The sequence below is a fragment of the Lodderomyces elongisporus genome, chromosome 8 (genome assembly GCF_030384665.1).
Source record: "Lodderomyces elongisporus chromosome 8, complete sequence".
Taxonomy (NCBI): Eukaryota; Fungi; Ascomycota; class Pichiomycetes; order Serinales; family Debaryomycetaceae; genus Lodderomyces; species Lodderomyces elongisporus.
Window position 1 is genome coordinate 743,679 of NC_083680.1, and position 21,582 is coordinate 765,260.

Genomic DNA, 21,582 nt, shown 5'->3' on the forward strand with positions numbered 1-21,582 from the left:
CTTTTTTTTTTTTTGTAGAAGATAATATTTGTTTTCATGAGTACTGAGTAACAAAAGCAAATGTATCTAGATTGGTTTCTTCCTCGATATTGAATATCGAAAGCACCTACCAAAGACTAATTCTTCCAATTTACATAATTATATACACATAGACACCTACAACAATGACATTAGCATGAGCAGCTATTTTAGTTTTTTTAGTCAATTGAACCGGTCAGAGATCAAGAGAAGTAGTACTGGTAATGGTATAGAGCATTTTGACCACGAAGAAGAATCTTTACCGTGTCAGATTCAATACATTTGCGTCTTCACCACAGCAACGAAAAACGACGAAAGGGGCAATAACAACGATGATGCTGGTGCATCTGAGAAATCTAGTCAAGATGCTTTGACCCGTATACTAGTATTCGTGGAAAACGATGATGGAACCATATCAAGTTTGCTACGGAAACAATTTGAAGAGCGATTACCGGGTTTACTTCAAGGGGTCGGTGGCTTTTTGCAACAGTTTGACGGAGTACAACAATATGACACATATAAACATGGAGATGGAAAGGGAGATGGTTATGGAGTCCAAAAAAGCAGATGCCTTGCAGAACCTCTCATTATCAAGTCAAAGAGTAACACATTAATTGTTTTGGAATTAGAAAATGACCATTTTTTTGTATGCTCAGTATCATCGACAAATAGCCCCGCTATCCACCAGTTACAACATCTCGTTTACGGATACCAACAAAGGTTTACTTTCTCACAAAAGCCACTTTCAGTGTTGCGACAAACTTTGGATTCAAACGTGCTTGCCGACACATTGGACGTCTATTGGAAAAGCTTTCTTATAGCATTCAATAAAGGACATCACGAAGTTGAGGGAATTAGGTGGTTAAATTCTTTAAACAGAGCGGGAGCTTTGCTTGGGTTTAGCAACACTTCCAAACCCGCATATAAGCAATCTTCTATGAGAGCACCACAAAATATCATGGAAGAAATAGCCACGAGCTTGAGATCTATGCAAATAGTTCCACATGGTCTTATTGTTTCAAGCTTGGACGAAACCGAAATCAGTAAGTATGGATTTGTGAACTGCCATAGCGTAACTTCAAAATTTTCCAGAGATACGTTAGTAGATGTTTATCGTTACTTAGAATACGAAGTCCCTGTTTTTTCAAAGGTCAAACTGAAAATGAATCTGGAACTGAAATTGAGACTGAAATTGAGACTGAAACTGAGACTGAAACTGAAATTGAACCAGAAACCAGACTTAAAACTGAGACAGGTTGCTACTGGTGATAGAACTAATTTAGACAATAGTAGTGAGGGATATTCCCTGTATAATCCATTGCATTTGGCCGGTAATCTTTTGACGATGCCCATATATAGTGTGTCAGAGTACATTTCACAACGGGGCATAAATGATGCACACACCAACGTTTACGAGGAAACAAACAACAATGAAAACAATATTCAGGCTTCTAATTGGTCGTTGGTTCCATCTTTTTTGAGATCAACAGGTACAGGTTCTGAACCTCTAGCCACACACGAAGCGCATACAACTATGGGGAGATGTTACTTCCTAGAAAGTGACAACAACCACGAGAATGCTAATCAAGATGCAGAAGGAGAACAAGAGGAAGAACAAGTGGAAGAACAAGTGGAGGAGGAGGAGCTGGAGGCGCAGGAAAATCACGATTCTGATGATCAGGGGTGCTTTTTTTTCGATGAAGCATCAGAGAGTGGGTCTCTCAAGGTCGTTTACATCCTGGATTATGAAGGTATTGTAATGAAATGTGGACTTCTCACTTTTGTCAAAAAGAAAATTGCAATATCACTCATTTACGAGGACCCAGAGCTTGAAGTGCTCAACTTGAATAATTTTTGTAATCAGCTCAAAACTTTTGTTTTAGATGATCTCGTTGATGAAGTTGAAAGTACTTTTGGATATGGTAGTAGTATAAGCAAGAGCAATTTAAGCCATAGCTTCAATTCCGTGCAGTCCTTGACTTTTGCGCAGATAGCCGCGAATTTAGAGGATGGTTTCTCATACATTATTTACGACGAGCCTAGAAATTGTTACCAGACATCTCTATCTTTCTTACCATTTGACGTATTGGAGAAAAAAACAGTCTACCATATTCATGATCAACTATACAAAACAATTGGACCTTTAGTTGAGAAGTGGAAGCTCCTGCAGAAGACACAACGAGTTAACGAGTTTTTTCATAAATTTTCAACAGATAGTGGGAACGATTGGATAGTTTACTATGTGAAGCATGGTCTGAAAGTTATCGTCGTTGTCAAAAAGCAGAGTAAAACCTGCAAAAATACTCTCTACAGAGACACAAGTACTTCTGTGCAAGTTGACAAATCACTTTTAAACCAAATGAGTGGCACAATTTCGAATTACGCGAATTTAGGATTCTTGCTTAACTTGAGTGATGATGTCAAGTATTGGCTAGGCATGATTATCGAAAACTCCGAGTTTGATGAAAGAGTCGACAACAATGATGAACACGGAATCGCAATTGACACGGAAAGCAGTATTGAAAACATAAATTAAAAGGATTGTAAATGCCCACATAATACAAAAACACTTTTGTTTTTTTATTTCTTTTAGAAGAATTTGTAAATAGAAAATAAAGGAAATAAGGGGTATTTTATTTAAAGAATGTTGAATCCAGTTCCCCCTCATTTTGACTTTTATTGGCTTCTTTGTACTAGTATCGTTTTCAAATAGAGATTTGATTTGGACTCGAAGGTCAAAAAGTATGGTCGAGTACACACGAATGCAATGGTGGGTTCAAGAGAAGAAAAGAAGAACGAAATTTTCTTAAAAAGTAGTAACAAAGTCGAAGGAATTCTTGATAGACGCAACAATTTTTGACTTATTGCAAGCTCGACTGCACTCTAGAGAATTGTTTGTGTGGATCAAACACTCTGCACGATCCAAGGGGTTGTTGGTTGTGGGTTATGTTGAGCCATATCGAATCCAAACACACAATTCACACACTCTGGTCGTCTACTATCTGTTACAGCAACACATTACTAGTGTCACACATTTGGTTTTTTTTGTTATGATGCGTTTGGTAGCACATGCAATTGCAACGCACTGCTGAGCTACTAGGAGATACCGTTTTTTTCCTCTCAATTCTCTAGAGCTTTTGCAACTACAATGTATATGGCATATACAAGTATACTTCTTTATTTCCAACTACAAGACATAACAAGATAGCTAGCTACTTTATAAGTTTTTCCTTCTTCTTCTTCTTTTGCCAGAAGTAAACCCACAACCAAAGTCTCGCTTAATACAGTTTAAACAAGTCAGACTTTACCAGTTAGTTTACTTAATTAAATCTTAAATAATGTCATTTTTCAAAAAGCTTTTTAACACCGCCTCCAAGTCAAAGGAGGCAGAACCAGCCGAACGCAAGGGTTCGGTATCCAATTCCAGGGGAGACATCAGGCTCACCAACTTCAGAGTCGAGTTCTGTTTATGAGGAGGATAGCCGTCCAGAAAAGACTTGATTTGAGTCTGTAATTGGGATGATCGATGAAATGCTAAAGTTGAAAGAAGAATCAGTCCCAGCGGAATCATCATCAGCAGAGTCAGTTTCACGAGTATCGGTTCCATCACTGGCCACAGGGTCGGTTACTGTCTCCGAGATAGATCTAGACAGTGGAACAAATTGGCGTCGTCTGTGTTCTTCGTCATCTTGTGTTTTTTGTGTAATCATCATCTTTGTGTTTTCTCTTTAATTGGTGTACAGGGTTGCGCCAGTTAAAATGGTTGGGGTAGCCACGATTGTTGTTGTTGTTGTTGTTGTTGTTGTTGTTGTTGTTGTTGTTGTTGTTGTTGTTGTTGTTATTCATCATCTTCTTCTTCTTTCTGTTGGGATGGCACGCACGAATGCCGGCAACCATTCCCTTAGCCAAAAGAACCCTTTCAGCTAACTCCTTCTCCTCTCTCCTCTCTTTAAACCATCCAAATGGTCTAAACAGGGGGAATTGTCTCCTCACCAGCTTCTTTTCCTCCACGTCTTCAGCGCCTAAATCTACCTCGTAGAAGGTTTCCGACCCTGTAGCCGGTGAAGGAACCGATACCGGTGAGCCTGATGTCTCCCCTGGAATTGGATACCGAACATTGCGTTCGGCTGGTTCTGCCTCCTTTGACTTGGAGGCGGTGTTAAATAGCTTTTTGAAAAATGACATTATTTAAGATTTAATTAAGTAAACTAACTGGTAAAGTCTGACTTGTTTAAACTGTATTAAGCGAGACTTTGGTTGTGGGTTTACTTCTGGCGAAAGAAGAAGGAAAAGAAAAAGAAAAAGGAAAAGAAGAAGAAGAAAAGGGCAAAAAAAGGTTTGAGGTCACAAGGGTTTTGTTTGTGGATATTTATACTTCACCAAGTAGCCCTCTCGCCACGCCTTGTGGTTGGAGACTAACAAGTAAATTGTGTTATGCCATATACATTGTGGTTGCAAAACCCGCGAGGAAGTGAGGGGAACAGAAGGGCGTGTGCAATTGTATACGCTACCAAATGCTTCATAACAAAAAACCAAATGGGTGCTGCCAAATGGGGTGTGGCCAATAGTGTGTGGCTGTAGCAGAAAACGGACGACTAGAGTGGATGAATTGTGTGTTTGGATGCATGTTGGCTCAACACAATCTACAACCTTATACATCCTGCAATGCATTCTATCTCCACAAACAATTCTCGACGGATTGCCGTCAAGCTTGCAACGAGTCGAGAATTGTTTGTGTGTGTTGATTATTCCCCTGAGTTTGGTGCGAATTTACGGGAAAACTTTTTTCTGCTGAAGTTTGAGGACAATTGTGGGCTCAGCTGCCCACTGTAGTGTTTTTTGTAAAGTTCTTTGTAAAGTTTTTTGTAAAGTTTTTTGTAAAGTTCTTTGTAAAGTTTTTTGTAAAGTTTTTTGTAAAGTTTTTTGTAAAGTACACACGCACCCGCGCGCGTCCATCTTACGTGTATATTACGTGTATCTTAGGTTGACTCGTTCACAGCAGCTCACGTGCGCGTATACATACACATACTCCAACCCGAGATACTCTAGTTTGCAATGACAGCGATTGCGCGAAATATACAGAACGTTCAATTTGAGAAATAATTTGTAGGCAGAGTGCGAGATAGAAGAATGGTTCAATTACAAATAGCAGAGTGTATACAAAAACAGAAAGGTGTGTTAATATTAGAAAGAAAAGTGTAAAGATTAATAGCAAAAGTCATCGAGTCCCCCACCTTGATGTGTTCCTGAAAACGAGTGAAAGCTGTATATGTTAAACGAGCGAAGATGCAGGTGCAATGGGAGATACCAAAAGTGTGTGCGTGCCAGTGACGGATAAAATAAGTAGTAGCAGGGCCCTTTGTGGTGTATGAACACGGGCACACTTTTTGGCGAGCTCCCCTTCTTTGGGATCATGGCTGGGTTTGTGATATAGTCGGCCATGGAGCAGCAACATCAATAGTAGAAACAGCAATAGCAGGAACAGCATCAGCAACAGCATCAGCAACACCACCAGAAATAACACCAGAAATAACACCAGAAGTAGCACCAGAAGTAACACCAGAAGTAGCACCAGAAGTAACACCAGAAGTAACACCAGAAGTAACACCAGAAGTAACACCAGAAGTAACACCAGAAACATCCTTGACAAATTTGAATGGCATGGTTTAAGTTTGGTCGACACTGGATAGCACACACTATGATAAATATGTTAAGTATAATAAATATGATAAATATTAGTGGTGGTAGCGGTCGTAGTAATGGTGGTGGTGGTAGTGGTGGTAGTGGTGGTAGTAGTAGTAGTAGTGGTGGTGGTAGTAGTAGTAGTGGTGGTAGTGGTGGTAATAGTAGTAGTAGTGGTGGTGGTGGTGGTAGTAGTAGTAGTAGTGGTGGTGGTAGTAGTAGTAGTGGTGGTGGTGGTGGTGGTGGTAGTAGTAGTAGTGGTAGTAATGCTATTACTTCACGAGCAAACAATGATTTAATGTAACATAAACAAATCCCGAAAACGAAAGTAGATTCCGCAAGCTCTTCTTCTGCACCATCTGAAACAACTTGCACGGTGACTTATACAACTCAACCTGTGATTATATGATCCCGCTGTGCCTTGTTGATACTCCTAGTGCATATGCGTCCTCGACATTTTTCGTTCCCCGTACAAGATCATACGACAAAGGCGCCATTTTGTCGCAGGATCTGCCAAGTTCAGAATAAATGTGTGAGTCAGCAGATACACTAGTGCAATGTTGTGGTAGGCTATGGGAAACGGTAGCAGAGGTCAGTGGGCTCCCCCTGCTTTGGGATCATGGTTGGGTTTGTGATATAGTCATCCGTGAAGCAGCAACAGAGGTAACATCAGAAAAAGCAGCAGGAATAGCAGTAGGGATATCAGTAGAAATAGCAGTAGAAATAGCAGTAGAAATAGCAGTAGAAATAGCAGTAGAAATAGCAGTAGGAATAGCAATAGAAATAGCAGTAGAAATAGCAGGAATAGCAGGAATAGCAGTAGGAATATCAGCCACACGGGTTTGCTTTTCATTTTTTGTTTGCAATTAGCACCAGTGATTAGGTTGAAGATGAATGGGTAGAAGATGGGCTAAGAAAGAGCTCGACTCCTTCAGATTGATTCAGCAGTTGAGGGTCTCAGATCGCAGCAAAACATTTCGGCCAACTTTCTCTGAATAAAGGATTTTTCTTTTCTAGGACGTTGATATATGCGATCAAAGTCCTTCATCTTCAATGGACCTTCCACCAGGTTCAAATGAAAATTGAAAAGATTGTAAATCCAAAGAGCATACTTCTCAGACAATTTGCGCCTACTCTGACATAATCGAGAGACCCCGCTTGGACTGTCCTTAAACCAATCATCAATATAATACCAAACTCTATGGTCCCCATCATCTGCATATGCAGCACATATTACAAACTTGAAGCCGTATCTTTCTTTGGCAGCTAGAAAAGATACGTCTTCTAAAAAGCGATAATTATCCCACCAATCCCAAGCCTCATTTTCTGGGAACTTCCGAGTTTCTGTGAGCCTGAAATTGTTGGGATGGCGACGTGATATAGCAGATTCCTTGCCATTCCGGGAAAACTTGTATTCCAATAAAAACTCTGTCCTATAGTCGAGATTGCGTGTTACAACGAAGTATTTGGTTTTCGTCTTTAACTGCATCTCGACTAATTGAAGGACAGGTATAAGTAGCGACTCATACTCGTCCTCGCCAAGTATTTCAGGGAGCCACCTGATCACATTTTCAAATTCTCTCTTTGTGACCCGGTGTACAATAAACTTCCTATCACCCGATTTGTAATTTCCATTCTCAAGTTTTGTGAGTCCTTGAGAAATGGACTGTACGTATTCGGAATCCGAGAAGCCCATTGAAGCTCTGATTTCCTGACACAGTCGAGGACAGTATGACTCTACGTTTGCTACAAACTTTCCGTTTGTGAAAGGTTTGCAGCTGTTGTTGTTGTTGTTGTTGTTGTTGTTGTTGTTGTTGTTGTTGTTGTTGTTGTTGTTGTTGTTGTTGTTGTTGTTGTTGAGGTTGTTGTTGTTGTTGTTGTTGTTGTTGTTGTTGTTGTTGTTGTTGTTGTTGTTGTTGTTGTTGTTGTTGTTGTTGTTGTTGTTGTTGTTGTTGTTGTTGTTGTTGTTGTTGTTGTTGTTGTTGTTGTTGTTGTTGTTGTTGTTGTTGTTGTTGTTGTTGTTGAGGTTGTTGTTGTTATTCATCTTCTTCTTCTTCTTCTTTCTGTTGGGATGCAACGCACGAATGCCGGCAACCATCCCCTTAGCCAAAAGAACCCTTTCAGCTAACTCCTTCTCCTCTCTCCTCTCTTTAAACCATCCAAATGGTCTAAACAGGGGGAATTGTCTCCTCACCAGCTTCTTTTCCTCCACGTCTTCAGCGCCTAAATCTATCTCGTAGAAGGTTTCCGACCCTGTAGCCGGTGAAGGAACCGATACTGGTGAGCCTGATGTCTCCCCTGGAATTGGATACCGAACATTGCGTTCGGCTGGTTCTGCCTCCTTTGACTTGGAGGCGGTGTTAAAAAGCTTCTTAAAAATTTTCATTTTAGAATTTGATTAAGTAAACTAACAGGTAAAGTCTGACTTGTTTAAAACGTAGTGAGACTTTGGTTGTGGGTTTACTTCTGGCGAAAGAAGAAGGAAAAGAAAAAGAAAAAGGAAAAGAAGAAGAAGAAAAGGGCAAAAAAAGGTTTGAGGTCACAAGGGTTTTGTTTGTGGATATTTATACTTCACCAAGTAGCCCTCTCGCCACGCCTTGTGGTTGGAGACTAACAAGTAAATTGTGTTATGCCATATACATTGTGGTTGCAAAACCCGCGAGGAAGTGAGGGGAACAGAAGGGCGTGTGCAATTGTATACGCTACCAAATGCTTCATAACAAAAAACCAAATGGGTGCTGCCAAATGGGTGCTGCCAAATGGGGTGCTGCCAAATGGGGTGTGGCCAATAGTGTGTGGCTGTAGCAGAAAACGGACGACTAGAGTGGATGAATTGTGTGTTTGGATGCATGTTGGCTCAACACAATCTACAACCTTATACATCCTGCAATGCATTCTATCTCCACAAACAATTCTCGACGGATTGCCGTCAAGCTTGCAACGAGTCGAGAATTGTTTGTGTGTGTTGATTATTCCCCTGAGTTTGGTGCGAATTTACGGGAAAACTTTTTTCTGCTGAAGTTTGAGGACAATTGTGGGCTCAGCTGCCCACTGTAGTGTTTTTTGTAAAGTTCTTTGTAAAGTTTTTTGTAAAGTTCTTTGTAAAGTTCTTTGTAAAGTTTTTTGTAAAGTTTTTTGTAAAGTACACACGCACCCGCGCGCGTCCATCTTACGTGTATATTACGTGTATCTTAGGTTGACTCGTTCACAGCAGCTCACGTGCGCGTATACATACACATACTCCAACCCGAGATACTCTAGTTTGCAATGACAGCGATTGCGCGAAATATACAGAACGTCCAATTTGAGAAATAATTTGTAGGCAGAGTGCGAGATAGAAGAATGGTTCAATTACAAATAGCAGAGTGTATACAAAAACAGAAAGGTGTGTTAATATTAGAAAGAAAAGTGTAAAGATTAATAGCAAAAGTCATCGAGTCCCCCACCTTGATGTGTTCCTGAAAACGAGTGAAAGCTGTATATGTTAAACGAGCGAAGATGCAGGTGCAATGGGAGATACCAAAAGTGTGTGCGTGCCAGTGACGGATAAAATAAGTAGTAGCAGGGCCCTTTGTGGTGTATGAACACGGGCACACTTTTTGGCGAGCTCCCCTTCTTTGGGATCATGGCTGGGTTTGTGATATAGTCGGCCATGGAGCAGCAACATCAATAGTAGAAACAGCAATAGCAGGAACAGCATCAGCAACAGCATCAGCAACACCACCAGAAATAACACCAGAAATAACACCAGAAGTAGCACCAGAAGTAACACCAGAAGTAGCACCAGAAGTAACACCAGAAGTAACACCAGAAGTAACACCAGAAGTAACACCAGAAACATCCTTGACAAATTTGAATGGCATGGTTTAAGTTTGGTCGACACTGGATAGCACACACTATGATAAATATGTTAAGTATAATAAATATGATAAATATTAGTGGTGGTAGCGGTCGTAGTAATGGTGGTGGTGGTAGTGGTGGTAGTGGTGGTAGTAGTAGTAGTAGTGGTGGTGGTAGTAGTAGTAGTGGTGGTAGTGGTGGTAATAGTAGTAGTAGTGGTGGTGGTGGTGGTAGTAGTAGTAGTAGTGGTGGTGGTGGTGGTGGTAGTAGTAGTAGTGGTAGTAATGCTATTACTTCACGAGCAAACAATGATTTAATGTAACATAAACAAATCCCGAAAACGAAAGTAGATTCCGCAAGCTCTTCTTCTGCACCATCTGAAACAACTTGCACGGTGACTTATACAACTCAACCTGTGATTATATGATCCCGCTGTGCCTTGTTGATACTCCTAGTGCATATGCGTCCTCGACATTTTTCGTTCCCCGTACAAGATCATACGACAAAGGCGCCATTTTGTCGCAGGATCTGCCAAGTTCAGAATAAATGTGTGAGTCAGCAGATACACTAGTGCAATGTTGTGGTAGGCTATGGGAAACGGTAGCAGAGGTCAGTGGGCTCCCCCTGCTTTGGGATCATGGTTGGGTTTGTGATATAGTCATCCGTGAAGCAGCAACAGAGGTAACATCAGAAAAAGCAGCAGGAATAGCAGTAGGGATATCAGTAGAAATAGCAGTAGAAATAGCAGTAGAAATAGCAGTAGAAATAGCAGTAGAAATAGCAGTAGAAATAGCAGTAGAAATAGCAGTAGGAATAGCAATAGAAATAGCAGTAGGAATAGCAGGAATAGCAGGAATAGCAGTAGGAATATCAGCCACACGGGTTTGCTTTTCATTTTTTGTTTGCAATTAGCACCAGTGATTAGGTTGAAGATGAATGGGTAGAAGATGGGCTAAGAAAGAGCTCGACTCCTTCAGATTGATTCAGAGCTTGAGGGTCTCAGATCGCAGCAAAACATTTCGGCCAACTTTCTCTGAATAAAGGATTTTTCTTTTCTAGGACGTTGATATATGCGATCAAAGTCCTTCATCTTCAATGGACCTTCCACCAGGTTCAAATGAAAATTGAAAAGATTGTAAATCCAAAGAGCATACTTCTCAGACAATTTGCGCCTACTCTGACATAATCGAGAGACCCCGCTTGGACTGTCCTTAAACCAATCATCAATATAATACCAAACTCTATGGTCCCCATCATCTGCATATGCAGCACATATTACAAACTTGAAGCCGTATCTTTCTTTGGCAGCTAGAAAAGATACGTCTTCTAAAAAGCGATAATTATCCCACCAATCCCAAGCCTCATTTTCTGGGAACTTCCGAGTTTCTGTGAGCCTGAAATTGTTGGGATGGCGACGTGATATAGCAGATTCCTTGCCATTCCGGGAAAACTTGTATTCCAATAAAAACTCTGTCCTATAGTCGAGATTGCGTGTTACAACGAAGTATTTGGTTTTCGTCTTTAACTGCATCTCGACTAATTGAAGGACAGGTATAAGTAGCGACTCATACTCGTCCTCGCCAAGTATTTCAGGGAGCCACCTGATCACATTTTCAAATTCTCTCTTTGTGACCCGGTGTACAATAAACTTCCTATCACCCGATTTGTAATTTCCATTCTCAAGTTTTGTGAGTCCTTGAGAAATGGACTGTACGTATTCGGAATCCGAGAAGCCCATTGAAGCTCTGATTTCCTGACACAGTCGAGGACAGTATGACTCTACGTTTGCTACAAACTTTCCGTTTGTGAAAGGTTTGCAGCTGTTGTTGTTGTTGTTGTTGTTGTTGTTGTTGTTGTTGTTGTTGTTGTTGTTGTTGTTGTTGTTGTTGTTGTTGAGGTTGTTGTTGTTGTTGTTGTTGTTGTTGTTGTTGTTGTTGTTGTTGTTGTTGTTGTTGTTGTTGTTGTTGTTGTTGTTGTTGTTGTTGTTGTTGTTGTTGTTGTTGTTGTTGTTGTTATTCATCTTCTTCTTCTTCTTCTTTCTGTTGGGATGCAACGCACGAATGCCGGCAACCATCCCCTTAGCCAAAAGAACCCTTTCAGCTAACTCCTTCTCCTCTCTCCTCTCTTTAAACCATCCAAATGGTCTAAACAGGGGGAATTGTCTCCTCACCAGCTTCTTTTCCTCCACGTCTTCAGCGCCTAAATCTATCTCGTAGAAGGTTTCCGACCCTGTAGCCGGTGAAGGAACCGATACCGGTGAGCCTGATGTCTCCCCTGGAATTGGATACCGAACATTGCGTTCGGCTGGTTCTGCCTCCTTTGACTTGGAGGCGGTGTTAAAAAGCTTCTTAAAAATTTTCATTTTAGAATTTGATTAAGTAAACTAACAGGTAAAGTCTGACTTGTTTAAAACGTAGTGAGACTTTGGTTGTGGGTTTACTTCTGGCGAAAGAAGAAGGAAAAGAAAAAGAAAAAGGAAAAGAAGAAGAAGAAAAGGGCAAAAAAAGGTTTGAGGTCACAAGGGTTTTGTTTGTGGATATTTATACTTCACCAAGTAGCCCTCTCGCCACGCCTTGTGGTTGGAGACTAACAAGTAAATTGTGTTATGCCATATACATTGTGGTTGCAAAACCCGCGAGGAAGTGAGGGGAACAGAAGGGCGTGTGCAATTGTATACGCTACCAAATGCTTCATAACAAAAAACCAAATGGGTGCTGCCAAATGGGGTGTGGCCAATAGTGTGTGGCTGTAGCAGAAAACGGACGACTAGAGTGGATGAATTGTGTGTTTGGATGCATGTTGGCTCAACACAATCTACAACCTTATACATCCTGCAATGCATTCTATCTCCACAAACAATTCTCGACGGATTGCCGTCAAGCTTGCAACGAGTCGAGAATTGTTTGTGTGTGTTGATTATTCCCCTGAGTTTGGTGCGAATTTACGGGAAAACTTTTTTCTGCTGAAGTTTGAGGACAATTGTGGGCTCAGCTGCCCACTGTAGTGTTTTTTGTAAAGTTTTTTGTAAAGTTTTTTGTAAAGTTCTTTGTAAAGTTTTTTGTAAAGTTTTTTGTAAAGTTTTTTGTAAAGTACACACGCACCCGCGCGCGTCCATCTTACGTGTATATTACGTGTATCTTAGGTTGACTCGTTCACAGCAGCTCACGTGCGCGTATACATACACATACTCCAACCCGAGATACTCTAGTTTGCAATGACAGCGATTGCGCGAAATATACAGAACATCCAATTTGAGAAATAATTTGTAGGCAGAGTGCGAGATAGAAGAATGGTTCAATTACAAATAGCAGAGTGTATACAAAAACAGAAAGGTGTGTTAATATTAGAAAGAAAAGTGTAAAGATTAATAGCAAAAGTCATCGAGTCCCCCACCTTGATGTGTTCCTGAAAACGAGTGAAAGCTGTATATGTTAAACGAGCGAAGATGCAGGTGCAATGGGAGATACCAAAAGTGTGTGCGTGCCAGTGACGGATAAAATAAGTAGTAGCAGGGCCCTTTGTGGTGTATGAACACGGGCACACTTTTTGGCGAGCTCCCCTTCTTTGGGATCATGGCTGGGTTTGTGATATAGTCGGCCATGGAGCAGCAACATCAATAGTAGAAACAGCAATAGCAGGAACAGCATCAGCAACAGCATCAGCAACACCACCAGAAATAACACCAGAAATAACACCAGAAGTAGCACCAGAAGTAACACCAGAAGTAGCACCAGAAGTAACACCAGAAGTAACACCAGAAGTAACACCAGAAGTAACACCAGAAGTAACACCAGAAGTAACACCAGAAACATCCTTGACAAATTTGAATGGCATGGTTTAAGTTTGGTCGACACTGGATAGCACACACTATGATAAATATGTTAAGTATAATAAATATGATAAATATTAGTGGTGGTAGCGGTCGTAGTAATGGTGGTGGTGGTAGTGGTGGTAGTGGTGGTAGTAGTAGTAGTAGTGGTGGTGGTAGTAGTAGTAGTGGTGGTAGTGGTGGTAATAGTAGTAGTAGTGGTGGTGGTGGTGGTAGTAGTAGTAGTAGTGGTGGTGGTGGTGGTGGTAGTAGTAGTAGTGGTAGTAATGCTATTACTTCACGAGCAAACAATGATTTAATGTAACATAAACAAATCCCGAAAACGAAAGTAGATTCCGCAAGCTCTTCTTCTGCACCATCTGAAACAACTTGCACGGTGACTTATACAACTCAACCTGTGATTATATGATCCCGCTGTGCCTTGTTGATACTCCTAGTGCATATGCGTCCTCGACATTTTTCGTTCCCCGTACAAGATCATACGACAAAGGCGCCATTTTGTCGCAGGATCTGCCAAGTTCAGAATAAATGTGTGAGTCAGCAGATACACTAGTGCAATGTTGTGGTAGGCTATGGGAAACGGTAGCAGAGGTCAGTGGGCTCCCCCTGCTTTGGGATCATGGTTGGGTTTGTGATATAGTCATCCGTGAAGCAGCAACAGAGGTAACATCAGAAAAAGCAGCAGGAATAGCAGTAGGGATATCAGTAGAAATAGCAGTAGAAATAGCAGTAGAAATAGCAGTAGAAATAGCAGTAGAAATAGCAGTAGGAATAGCAATAGAAATAGCAGTAGGAATAGCAGGAATAGCAGGAATAGCAGTAGGAATATCAGCCACACGGGTTTGCTTTTCATTTTTTGTTTGCAATTAGCACCAGTGATTAGGTTGAAGATGAATGGGTAGAAGATGGGCTAAGAAAGAGCTCGACTCCTTCAGATTGATTCAGAGCTTGAGGGTCTCAGATCGCAGCAAAACATTTCGGCCAACTTTCTCTGAATAAAGGATTTTTCTTTTCTAGGACGTTGATATATGCGATCAAAGTCCTTCATCTTCAATGGACCTTCCACCAGGTTCAAATGAAAATTGAAAAGATTGTAAATCCAAAGAGCATACTTCTCAGACAATTTGCGCCTACTCTGACATAATCGAGAGACCCCGCTTGGACTGTCCTTAAACCAATCATCAATATAATACCAAACTCTATGGTCCCCATCATCTGCATATGCAGCACATATTACAAACTTGAAGCCGTATCTTTCTTTGGCAGCTAGAAAAGATACGTCTTCTAAAAAGCGATAATTATCCCACCAATCCCAAGCCTCATTTTCTGGGAACTTCCGAGTTTCTGTGAGCCTGAAATTGTTGGGATGGCGACGTGATATAGCAGATTCCTTGCCATTCCGGGAAAACTTGTATTCCAATAAAAACTCTGTCCTATAGTCGAGATTGCGTGTTACAACGAAGTATTTGGTTTTCGTCTTTAACTGCATCTCGACTAATTGAAGGACAGGTATAAGTAGCGACTCATACTCGTCCTCGCCAAGTATTTCAGGGAGCCACCTGATCACATTTTCAAATTCTCTCTTTGTGACCCGGTGTACAATAAACTTCCTATCACCCGATTTGTAATTTCCATTCTCAAGTTTTGTGAGTCCTTGAGAAATGGACTGTACGTATTCGGAATCCGAGAAGCCCATTGAAGCTCTGATTTCCTGACACAGTCGAGGACAGTATGACTCTACGTTTGCTACAAACTTTCCGTATGTGAAAGGTTTGCAGCTGTTGTTGTTGTTGTTGTTGTTGTTGTTGTTGTTGAGGTTGTTGTTGAGGTTGTTGTTGTTGTTGTTGTTGTTGTTGAGGTTGTTGTTGTTGTTGTTGTTGTTGTTGTTGTTGTTGTTGTTGTTGTTGTTGTTGTTGTTGTTGTTGTTGTTGTTGTTGTTGTTGTTGTTGTTGTTGAGGTTGTTGTTGTTGTTGTTGTTGTTGTTGTTGTTGTTGTTGTTGTTGTTGTTGTTGTTGTTGTTGTTGTTGTTGTTGTTGTTGTTGTTGTTGTTGTTGTTGTTGTTGTTGTTGTTGTTGTTGTTGAGGTTGTTGTTGTTGTTGTTGTTGTTGTTGTTGTTGTTGTTGTTGTTGTTGTTATTCATCTTCTTCTTCTTCTTCTTTCTGTTGGGATGCAACGCACGAATGCCGGCAACCATCCCCTTAGCCAAAAGAACCCTTTCAGCTAACTCCTTCTCCTCTCTCCTCTCTTTAAACCATCCAAATGGTCTAAACAGGGGGAATTGTCTCCTCACCAGCTTCTTTTCCTCCACGTCTTCAGCGCCTAAATCTATCTCGTAGAAGGTTTCCGACCCTGTAGCCGGTGAAGGAACCGATACTGGTGAGCCTGATGTCTCCCCTGGAATTGGATACCGAACATTGCGTTCGGCTGGTTCTGCCTCCTTTGACTTGGAGGCGGTGTTAAAAAGCTTCTTAAAAATTTTCATTTTAGAATTTGATTAAGTAAACTAATAGGTAAAGTCTGACTTGTTTAAAACGTAGTGAGACTTTGGTTGTGGGTTTACTTCTGGCGAAAGAAGAAGGAAAAGAAAAAGAAAAAGGAAAAGAAGAAGAAGAAAAGGGCAAAAAAAGGTTTGAGGTCACAAGGGTTTTGTTTGTGGATATTTATACTTCACCAAGTAGCCCTCTCGCCACGCCTTGTGGTTGGAGACTAACAAGTAAATTGTGTTATGCCATATACATTGTGGTTGCAAAACCCGCGAGGAAGTGAGGGGAACAGAAGGGCGTGTGCAATTGTATACGCTACCAAATGCTTCATAACAAAAAACCAAATGGGTGCTGCCAAATGGGGTGTGGCCAATAGTGTGTGACCAATAGTGTGTGGCTGTAGCAGAAAACGGACGACTAGAGTGGATGAATTGTGTGTTTGGATGCATGTTGGCTCAACACAATCTACAACCTTATACATCCTGCAATGCATTCTATCTCCACAAACAATTCTCGACGGATTGCCGTCAAGCTTGCAACGAGTCGAGAATTGTTTGTGTGTGTTGATTATTCCCCTGAGTTTGGTGCGAATTTACGGGAAAACTTTTTTCTGCTGAAGTTTGAGGACAATTGTGGGCTCAGCTGCCCACTGTAGTGTTTTTTGTAAAGTTCTTTGTAAAGTTTTTTGTAAAGTTCTTTGTAAAGTTCTTTGTAAAGTTTTTTGTAAAGTTTTTTGTAAAGTACACACGCACCCGCGCGCGTCCATCTTACGTGTATATTACGTGTATCTTAGGTTGACTCGTTCACAGCAGCTCACGTGCGCGTATACATACACATACTCCAACCCGAGATACTCTAGTTTGCAATGACAGCGATTGCGCGAAATATACAGAACGTCCAATTTGAGAAATAATTTGTAGGCAGAGTGCGAGATAGAAGAATGGTTCAATTACAAATAGCAGAGTGTATACAAAAACAGAAAGGTGTGTTAATATTAGAAAGAAAAGTGTAAAGATTAATAGCAAAAGTCATCGAGTCCCCCACCTTGATGTGTTCCTGAAAACGAGTGAAAGCTGTATATGTTAAACGAGCGAAGATGCAGGTGCAATGGGAGATACCAAAAGTGTGTGCGTGCCAGTGACGGATAAAATAAGTAGTAGCAGGGCCCTTTGTGGTGTATGAACACGGGCACACTTTTTGGCGAGCTCCCCTTCTTTGGGATCATGGCTGGGTTTGTGATATAGTCGGCCATGGAGCAGCAACATCAATAGTAGAAACAGCAATAGCAGGAACAGCATCAGCAACAGCATCAGCAACACCACCAGAAATAACACCAGAAATAACACCAGAAGTAGCACCAGAAGTAACACCAGAAGTAGCACCAGAAGTAACACCAGAAGTAACACCAGAAGTAACACCAGAAGTAACACCAGAAGTAACACCAGAAACATCCTTGACAAATTTGAATGGCATGGTTTAAGTTTGGTCGACACTGGATAGCACACACTATGATAAATATGTTAAGTATAATAAATATGATAAATATTAGTGGTGGTAGCGGTCGTAGTAATGGTGGTGGTGGTAGTGGTGGTAGTGGTGGTAGTGGTGGTAGTAGTAGTAGTAGTGGTGGTGGTAGTAGTAGTAGTGGTGGTAGTGGTGGTAATAGTAGTAGTAGTGGTGGTGGTGGTGGTAGTAGTAGTAGTAGTGGTGGTGGTGGTGGTGGTAGTAGTAGTAGTGGTAGTAATGCTATTACTTCACGAGCAAACAATGATTTAATGTAACATAAACAAATCCCGAAAACGAAAGTAGATTCCGCAAGCTCTTCTTCTGCACCATCTGAAACAACTTGCACGGTGACTTATACAACTCAACCTGTGATTATATGATCCCGCTGTGCCTTGTTGATACTCCTAGTGCATATGCGTCCTCGACATTTTTCGTTCCCCGTACAAGATCATACGACAAAGGCGCCATTTTGTCGCAGGATCTGCCAAGTTCAGAATAAATGTGTGAGTCAGCAGATACACTAGTGCAATGTTGTGGTAGGCTATGGGAAACGGTAGCAGAGGTCAGTGGGCTCCCCCTGCTTTGGGATCATGGTTGGGTTTGTGATATAGTCATCCGTGAAGCAGCAACAGAGGTAACATCAGAAAAAGCAGCAGGAATAGTAGTAGGGATATCAGTAGAAATAGCAGTAGAAATAGCAGTAGAAATAGCAGTAGAAATAGCAGTAGAAATAGCAGTAGGAATAGCAATAGAAATAGCAGTAGGAATAGCAGGAATAGCAGGAATAGCAGTAGGAATATCAGCCACACGGGTTTGCTTTTCATTTTTTGTTTGCAATTAGCACCAGTGATTAGGTTGAAGATGAATGGGTAGAAGATGGGCTAAGAAAGAGCTCGACTCCTTCAGATTGATTCAGAGCTTGAGGGTCTCAGATCGCAGCAAAACATTTCGGCCAACTTTCTCTGAATAAAGGATTTTTCTTTTCTAGGACGTTGATATATGCGATCAAAGTCCTTCATCTTCAATGGACCTTCCACCAGGTTCAAATGAAAATTGAAAAGATTGTAAATCCAAAGAGCATACTTCTCAGACAATTTGCGCCTACTCTGACATAATCGAGAGACCCCGCTTGGACTGTCCTTAAACCAATCATCAATATAATACCAAACTCTATGGTCCCCATCATCTGCATATGCAGCACATATTACAAACTTGAAGCCGTATCTTTCTTTGGCAGCTAGAAAAGATACGTCTTCTAAAAAGCGATAATTATCCCACCAATCCCAAGCCTCATTTTCTGGGAACTTCCGAGTTTCTGTGAGCCTGAAATTGTTGGGATGGCGACGTGATATAGCAGATTCCTTGCCATTCCGGGAAAACTTGTATTCCAATAAAAACTCTGTCCTATAGTCGAGATTGCGTGTTACAACGAAGTATTTGGTTTTCGTCTTTAACTGCATCTCGACTAATTGAAGGACAGGTATAAGTAGCGACTCATACTCGTCCTCGCCAAGTATTTCAGGGAGCCACCTGATCACATTTTCAAATTCTCTCTTTGTGACCCGGTGTACAATAAACTTCCTATCACCCGATTTGTAATTTCCATTCTCAAGTTTTGTGAGTCCTTGAGAAATGGACTGTACGTATTCGGAATCCGAGAAGCCCATTGAAGCTCTGATTTCCTGACACAGTCGAGGACAGTATGACTCTACGTTTGCTACAAACTTTCCGTTTGTGAAAGGTTTGCAGCTGTTGTTGTTGTTGTTGTTGTTGTTGTTGTTGTTGTTGTTGTTGTTGTTGTTGTTGTTGTTGTTGTTGTTGTTGTTGTTGTTGTTGTTGTTGTTGTTGTTGTTGTTGTTGTTGTTGAGGTTGTTGTTGTTGTTGTTGTTGTTGTTGTTGTTGTTGTTGTTGTTGTTGTTGTTGTTGTTGTTGTTGTTGTTGTTGTTGTTGTTGTTGTTGTTGAGGTTGTTGTTGTTATTCATCTTCTTCTTCTTCTTCTTTCTGTTGGGATGCAACGCACGAATGCCGGCAACCATCCCCTTAGCCAAAAGAACCCTTTCAGCTAACTCCTTCTCCTCTCTCCTCTCTTTAAACCATCCAAATGGTCTAAACAGGGGGAATTGTCTCCTCACCAGCTTCTTTTCCTCCACGTCTTCAGCGCCTAAATCTATCTCGTAGAAGGTTTCCGACCCTGTAGCCGGTGAAGGAACCGATACTGGTGAGCCTGATGTCTCCCCTGGAATTGGATACCGAACATTGCGTTCGGCTGGTTCTGCCTCCTTTGACTTGGAGGCGGTGTTAAAAAGCTTCTTAAAAATTTTCATTTTAGAATTTGATTAAGTAAACTAACAGGTAAAGTCTGACTTGTTTAAAACGTAGTGAGACTTTGGTTGTGGGTTTACTTCTGGCGAAAGAAGAAGGAAAAGAAAAAGAAAAAGGAAAAGAAGAAGAAGAAAAGGGCAAAAAAAGGTTTGAGGTCACAAGGGTTTTGTTTGTGGATATTTATACTTCACCAAGTAGCCCTCTCGCCACGCCTTGTGGTTGGAGACTAACAAGTAAATTGTGTTATGCCATATACATTGTGGTTGCAAAACCCGCGAGGAAGTGAGGGGAACAGAAGGGCGTGTGCAATTGTATACGCTACCAAATGCTTCATAACAAAAAACCAAATGGGTGCTGCCAAATGGGTGCTGCCAAATGGGGTGCTGCCAAATGGGGTGTGGCCAATAGTGTGTGGCTGTAGCAGAAAACGGACGACTAGAGTGGATGAATTGTGTGTTTGGATGCATGTTGGCTCAACACAATCTACAACCTTATACATCCTGCAATGCATTCTATCTCCACAAACAATTCTCGACGGATTGCCGTCAAGCTTGCAACGAGTCGAGAATTGTTTGTGTGTGTTGATTATTCCCCTGAGTTTGGTGCGAATTTACGGGAAAACTTTTTTCTGCTGAAGTTTGAGGACAATTGTGGGCTCAGCTGCCCACTGTAGTGTTTTTTGTAAAGTTCTTTGTAAAGTTTTTTGTAAAGTTCTTTGTAAAGTTCTTTGTAAAGTTTTTTGTAAAGTTTTTTGTAAAGTACACACGCACCCGCGCGCGTCCATCTTACGTGTATATTACGTGTATCTTAGGTTGACTCGTTCACAGCAGCTCACGTGCGCGTATACATACACATACTCCAACCCGAGATACTCTAGTTTGCAATGACAGCGATTGCGCGAAATATACAGAACGTCCAATTTGAGAAATAATTTGTAGGCAGAGTGCGAGATAGAAGAATGGTTCAATTACAAATAGCAGAGTGTATACAAAAACAGAAAGGTGTGTTAATATTAGAAAGAAAAGTGTAAAGATTAATAGCAAAAGTCATCGAGTCCCCCACCTTGATGTGTTCCTGAAAACGAGTGAAAGCTGTATATGTTAAACGAGCGAAGATGCAGGTGCAATGGGAGATACCAAAAGTGTGTGCGTGCCAGTGACGGATAAAATAAGTAGTAGCAGGGCCCTTTGTGGTGTATGAACACGGGCACACTTTTTGGCGAGCTCCCCTTCTTTGGGATCATGGCTGGGTTTGTGATATAGTCGGCCATGGAGCAGCAACATCAATAGTAGAAACAGCAATAGCAGGAACAGCATCAGCAACAGCATCAGCAACACCACCAGAAATAACACCAGAAATAACACCAGAAGTAGCACCAGAAGTAACACCAGAAGTAGCACCAGAAGTAACACCAGAAGTAACACCAGAAGTAACACCAGAAGTAACACCAGAAGTAACACCAGAAACATCCTTGACAAATTTGAATGGCATGGTTTAAGTTTGGTCGACACTGGATAGCACACACTATGATAAATATGTTAAGTATAATAAATATGATAAATATTAGTGGTGGTAGCGGTCGTAGTAATGGTGGTGGTGGTAGTGGTGGTAGTGGTGGTAGTAGTAGTAATGGTGGTGGTGGTAGTGGTGGTAGTGGTGGTAGTAGTAGTAGTAGTGGTGGTGGTAGTAGTAGTAGTGGTGGTAGTGGTGGTAATAGTAGTAGTAGTGGTGGTGGTGGTGGTAGTAGTAGTAGTAGTGGTGGTGGTGGTGGTGGTAGTAGTAGTAGTGGTAGTAATGCTATTACTTCACGAGCAAACAATGATTTAATGTAACATAAACAAATCCCGAAAACGAAAGTAGATTCCGCAAGCTCTTCTTCTGCACCATCTGAAACAACTTGCA

General features: G+C 41.2%; 14 protein-coding genes across 14 annotated transcripts; 4 read left to right on the forward strand and 10 right to left on the reverse strand. All coding sequences in view use genetic code 12, as the record gives it.

Moving 5' to 3' along the window:
* Window positions 1-175: 175 nt before the first annotated feature.
* On the forward strand, window positions 176-2,554 carry CCZ1 (vacuolar fusion protein ccz1; the record flags this gene model as incomplete). The annotated part of the gene is made up of 1 exon (XM_001524035.2): window positions 176-2,554. One exon carries the CDS (start codon window positions 176-178, stop codon window positions 2,552-2,554), a length of 2,379 nt encoding a protein of 792 aa, XP_001524085.2.
* A 931-nt stretch (window positions 2,555-3,485) lies between these two features.
* PVL30_005621 (uncharacterized protein) lies at window positions 3,486-4,203 on the reverse strand (the record flags this gene model as incomplete). The annotated part of the gene is made up of 2 exons (XM_061119701.1): window positions 3,486-3,706; window positions 3,900-4,203. The coding sequence occupies 2 exons, from the start codon at window positions 4,201-4,203 to the stop codon at window positions 3,486-3,488; spliced, it is 525 nt and encodes a 174-aa protein (XP_060975684.1).
* A 1,226-nt stretch (window positions 4,204-5,429) lies between these two features.
* On the reverse strand, window positions 5,430-5,681 carry PVL30_005622 (uncharacterized protein; the record flags this gene model as incomplete). Its single annotated transcript, XM_061119702.1, has 1 exon — window positions 5,430-5,681. One exon carries the CDS (start codon window positions 5,679-5,681, stop codon window positions 5,430-5,432), a length of 252 nt encoding a protein of 83 aa, XP_060975685.1.
* A 950-nt stretch (window positions 5,682-6,631) lies between these two features.
* On the reverse strand, window positions 6,632-8,086 carry PVL30_005623 (uncharacterized protein; the record flags this gene model as incomplete). Its single annotated transcript, XM_061119703.1, has 3 exons — window positions 6,632-7,403; window positions 7,451-7,478; window positions 7,783-8,086. 3 exons carry the CDS (start codon window positions 8,084-8,086, stop codon window positions 6,632-6,634), a joined length of 1,104 nt encoding a protein of 367 aa, XP_060975686.1.
* A 1,237-nt stretch (window positions 8,087-9,323) lies between these two features.
* Window positions 9,324-9,563, reverse strand: PVL30_005624 (uncharacterized protein; the record flags this gene model as incomplete). Its single annotated transcript, XM_061119704.1, has 1 exon — window positions 9,324-9,563. The coding sequence occupies one exon, from the start codon at window positions 9,561-9,563 to the stop codon at window positions 9,324-9,326; it is 240 nt and encodes a 79-aa protein (XP_060975687.1).
* Window positions 9,564-9,625: 62 nt separating this feature from the next.
* On the forward strand, window positions 9,626-9,862 carry PVL30_005625 (uncharacterized protein; the record flags this gene model as incomplete). Its single annotated transcript, XM_061119705.1, has 1 exon — window positions 9,626-9,862. One exon carries the CDS (start codon window positions 9,626-9,628, stop codon window positions 9,860-9,862), a length of 237 nt encoding a protein of 78 aa, XP_060975688.1.
* A 651-nt stretch (window positions 9,863-10,513) lies between these two features.
* Window positions 10,514-11,902, reverse strand: PVL30_005626 (uncharacterized protein; the record flags this gene model as incomplete). Its single annotated transcript, XM_061119706.1, has 3 exons — window positions 10,514-11,285; window positions 11,333-11,360; window positions 11,599-11,902. The coding sequence occupies 3 exons, from the start codon at window positions 11,900-11,902 to the stop codon at window positions 10,514-10,516; spliced, it is 1,104 nt and encodes a 367-aa protein (XP_060975689.1).
* A 1,208-nt stretch (window positions 11,903-13,110) lies between these two features.
* On the reverse strand, window positions 13,111-13,374 carry PVL30_005627 (uncharacterized protein; the record flags this gene model as incomplete). The annotated part of the gene is made up of 1 exon (XM_061119707.1): window positions 13,111-13,374. The coding sequence occupies one exon, from the start codon at window positions 13,372-13,374 to the stop codon at window positions 13,111-13,113; it is 264 nt and encodes an 87-aa protein (XP_060975690.1).
* Window positions 13,375-14,300: 926 nt separating this feature from the next.
* On the reverse strand, window positions 14,301-15,851 carry PVL30_005628 (uncharacterized protein; the record flags this gene model as incomplete). Its single annotated transcript, XM_061119708.1, has 2 exons — window positions 14,301-15,115; window positions 15,548-15,851. The coding sequence occupies 2 exons, from the start codon at window positions 15,849-15,851 to the stop codon at window positions 14,301-14,303; spliced, it is 1,119 nt and encodes a 372-aa protein (XP_060975691.1).
* A 1,222-nt stretch (window positions 15,852-17,073) lies between these two features.
* On the reverse strand, window positions 17,074-17,325 carry PVL30_005629 (uncharacterized protein; the record flags this gene model as incomplete). Its single annotated transcript, XM_061119709.1, has 1 exon — window positions 17,074-17,325. One exon carries the CDS (start codon window positions 17,323-17,325, stop codon window positions 17,074-17,076), a length of 252 nt encoding a protein of 83 aa, XP_060975692.1.
* A 62-nt stretch (window positions 17,326-17,387) lies between these two features.
* Window positions 17,388-17,633, forward strand: PVL30_005630 (uncharacterized protein; the record flags this gene model as incomplete). Its single annotated transcript, XM_061119710.1, has 1 exon — window positions 17,388-17,633. The coding sequence occupies one exon, from the start codon at window positions 17,388-17,390 to the stop codon at window positions 17,631-17,633; it is 246 nt and encodes an 81-aa protein (XP_060975693.1).
* Window positions 17,634-18,260: 627 nt separating this feature from the next.
* PVL30_005631 (uncharacterized protein) lies at window positions 18,261-19,682 on the reverse strand (the record flags this gene model as incomplete). Its single annotated transcript, XM_061119711.1, has 3 exons — window positions 18,261-19,032; window positions 19,080-19,107; window positions 19,379-19,682. 3 exons carry the CDS (start codon window positions 19,680-19,682, stop codon window positions 18,261-18,263), a joined length of 1,104 nt encoding a protein of 367 aa, XP_060975694.1.
* A 1,237-nt stretch (window positions 19,683-20,919) lies between these two features.
* On the reverse strand, window positions 20,920-21,171 carry PVL30_005632 (uncharacterized protein; the record flags this gene model as incomplete). Its single annotated transcript, XM_061119712.1, has 1 exon — window positions 20,920-21,171. The coding sequence occupies one exon, from the start codon at window positions 21,169-21,171 to the stop codon at window positions 20,920-20,922; it is 252 nt and encodes an 83-aa protein (XP_060975695.1).
* Window positions 21,172-21,233: 62 nt separating this feature from the next.
* Window positions 21,234-21,512, forward strand: PVL30_005633 (uncharacterized protein; the record flags this gene model as incomplete). Its single annotated transcript, XM_061119713.1, has 1 exon — window positions 21,234-21,512. One exon carries the CDS (start codon window positions 21,234-21,236, stop codon window positions 21,510-21,512), a length of 279 nt encoding a protein of 92 aa, XP_060975696.1.
* Between the last annotated feature and the right edge of the window lie 70 nt (window positions 21,513-21,582).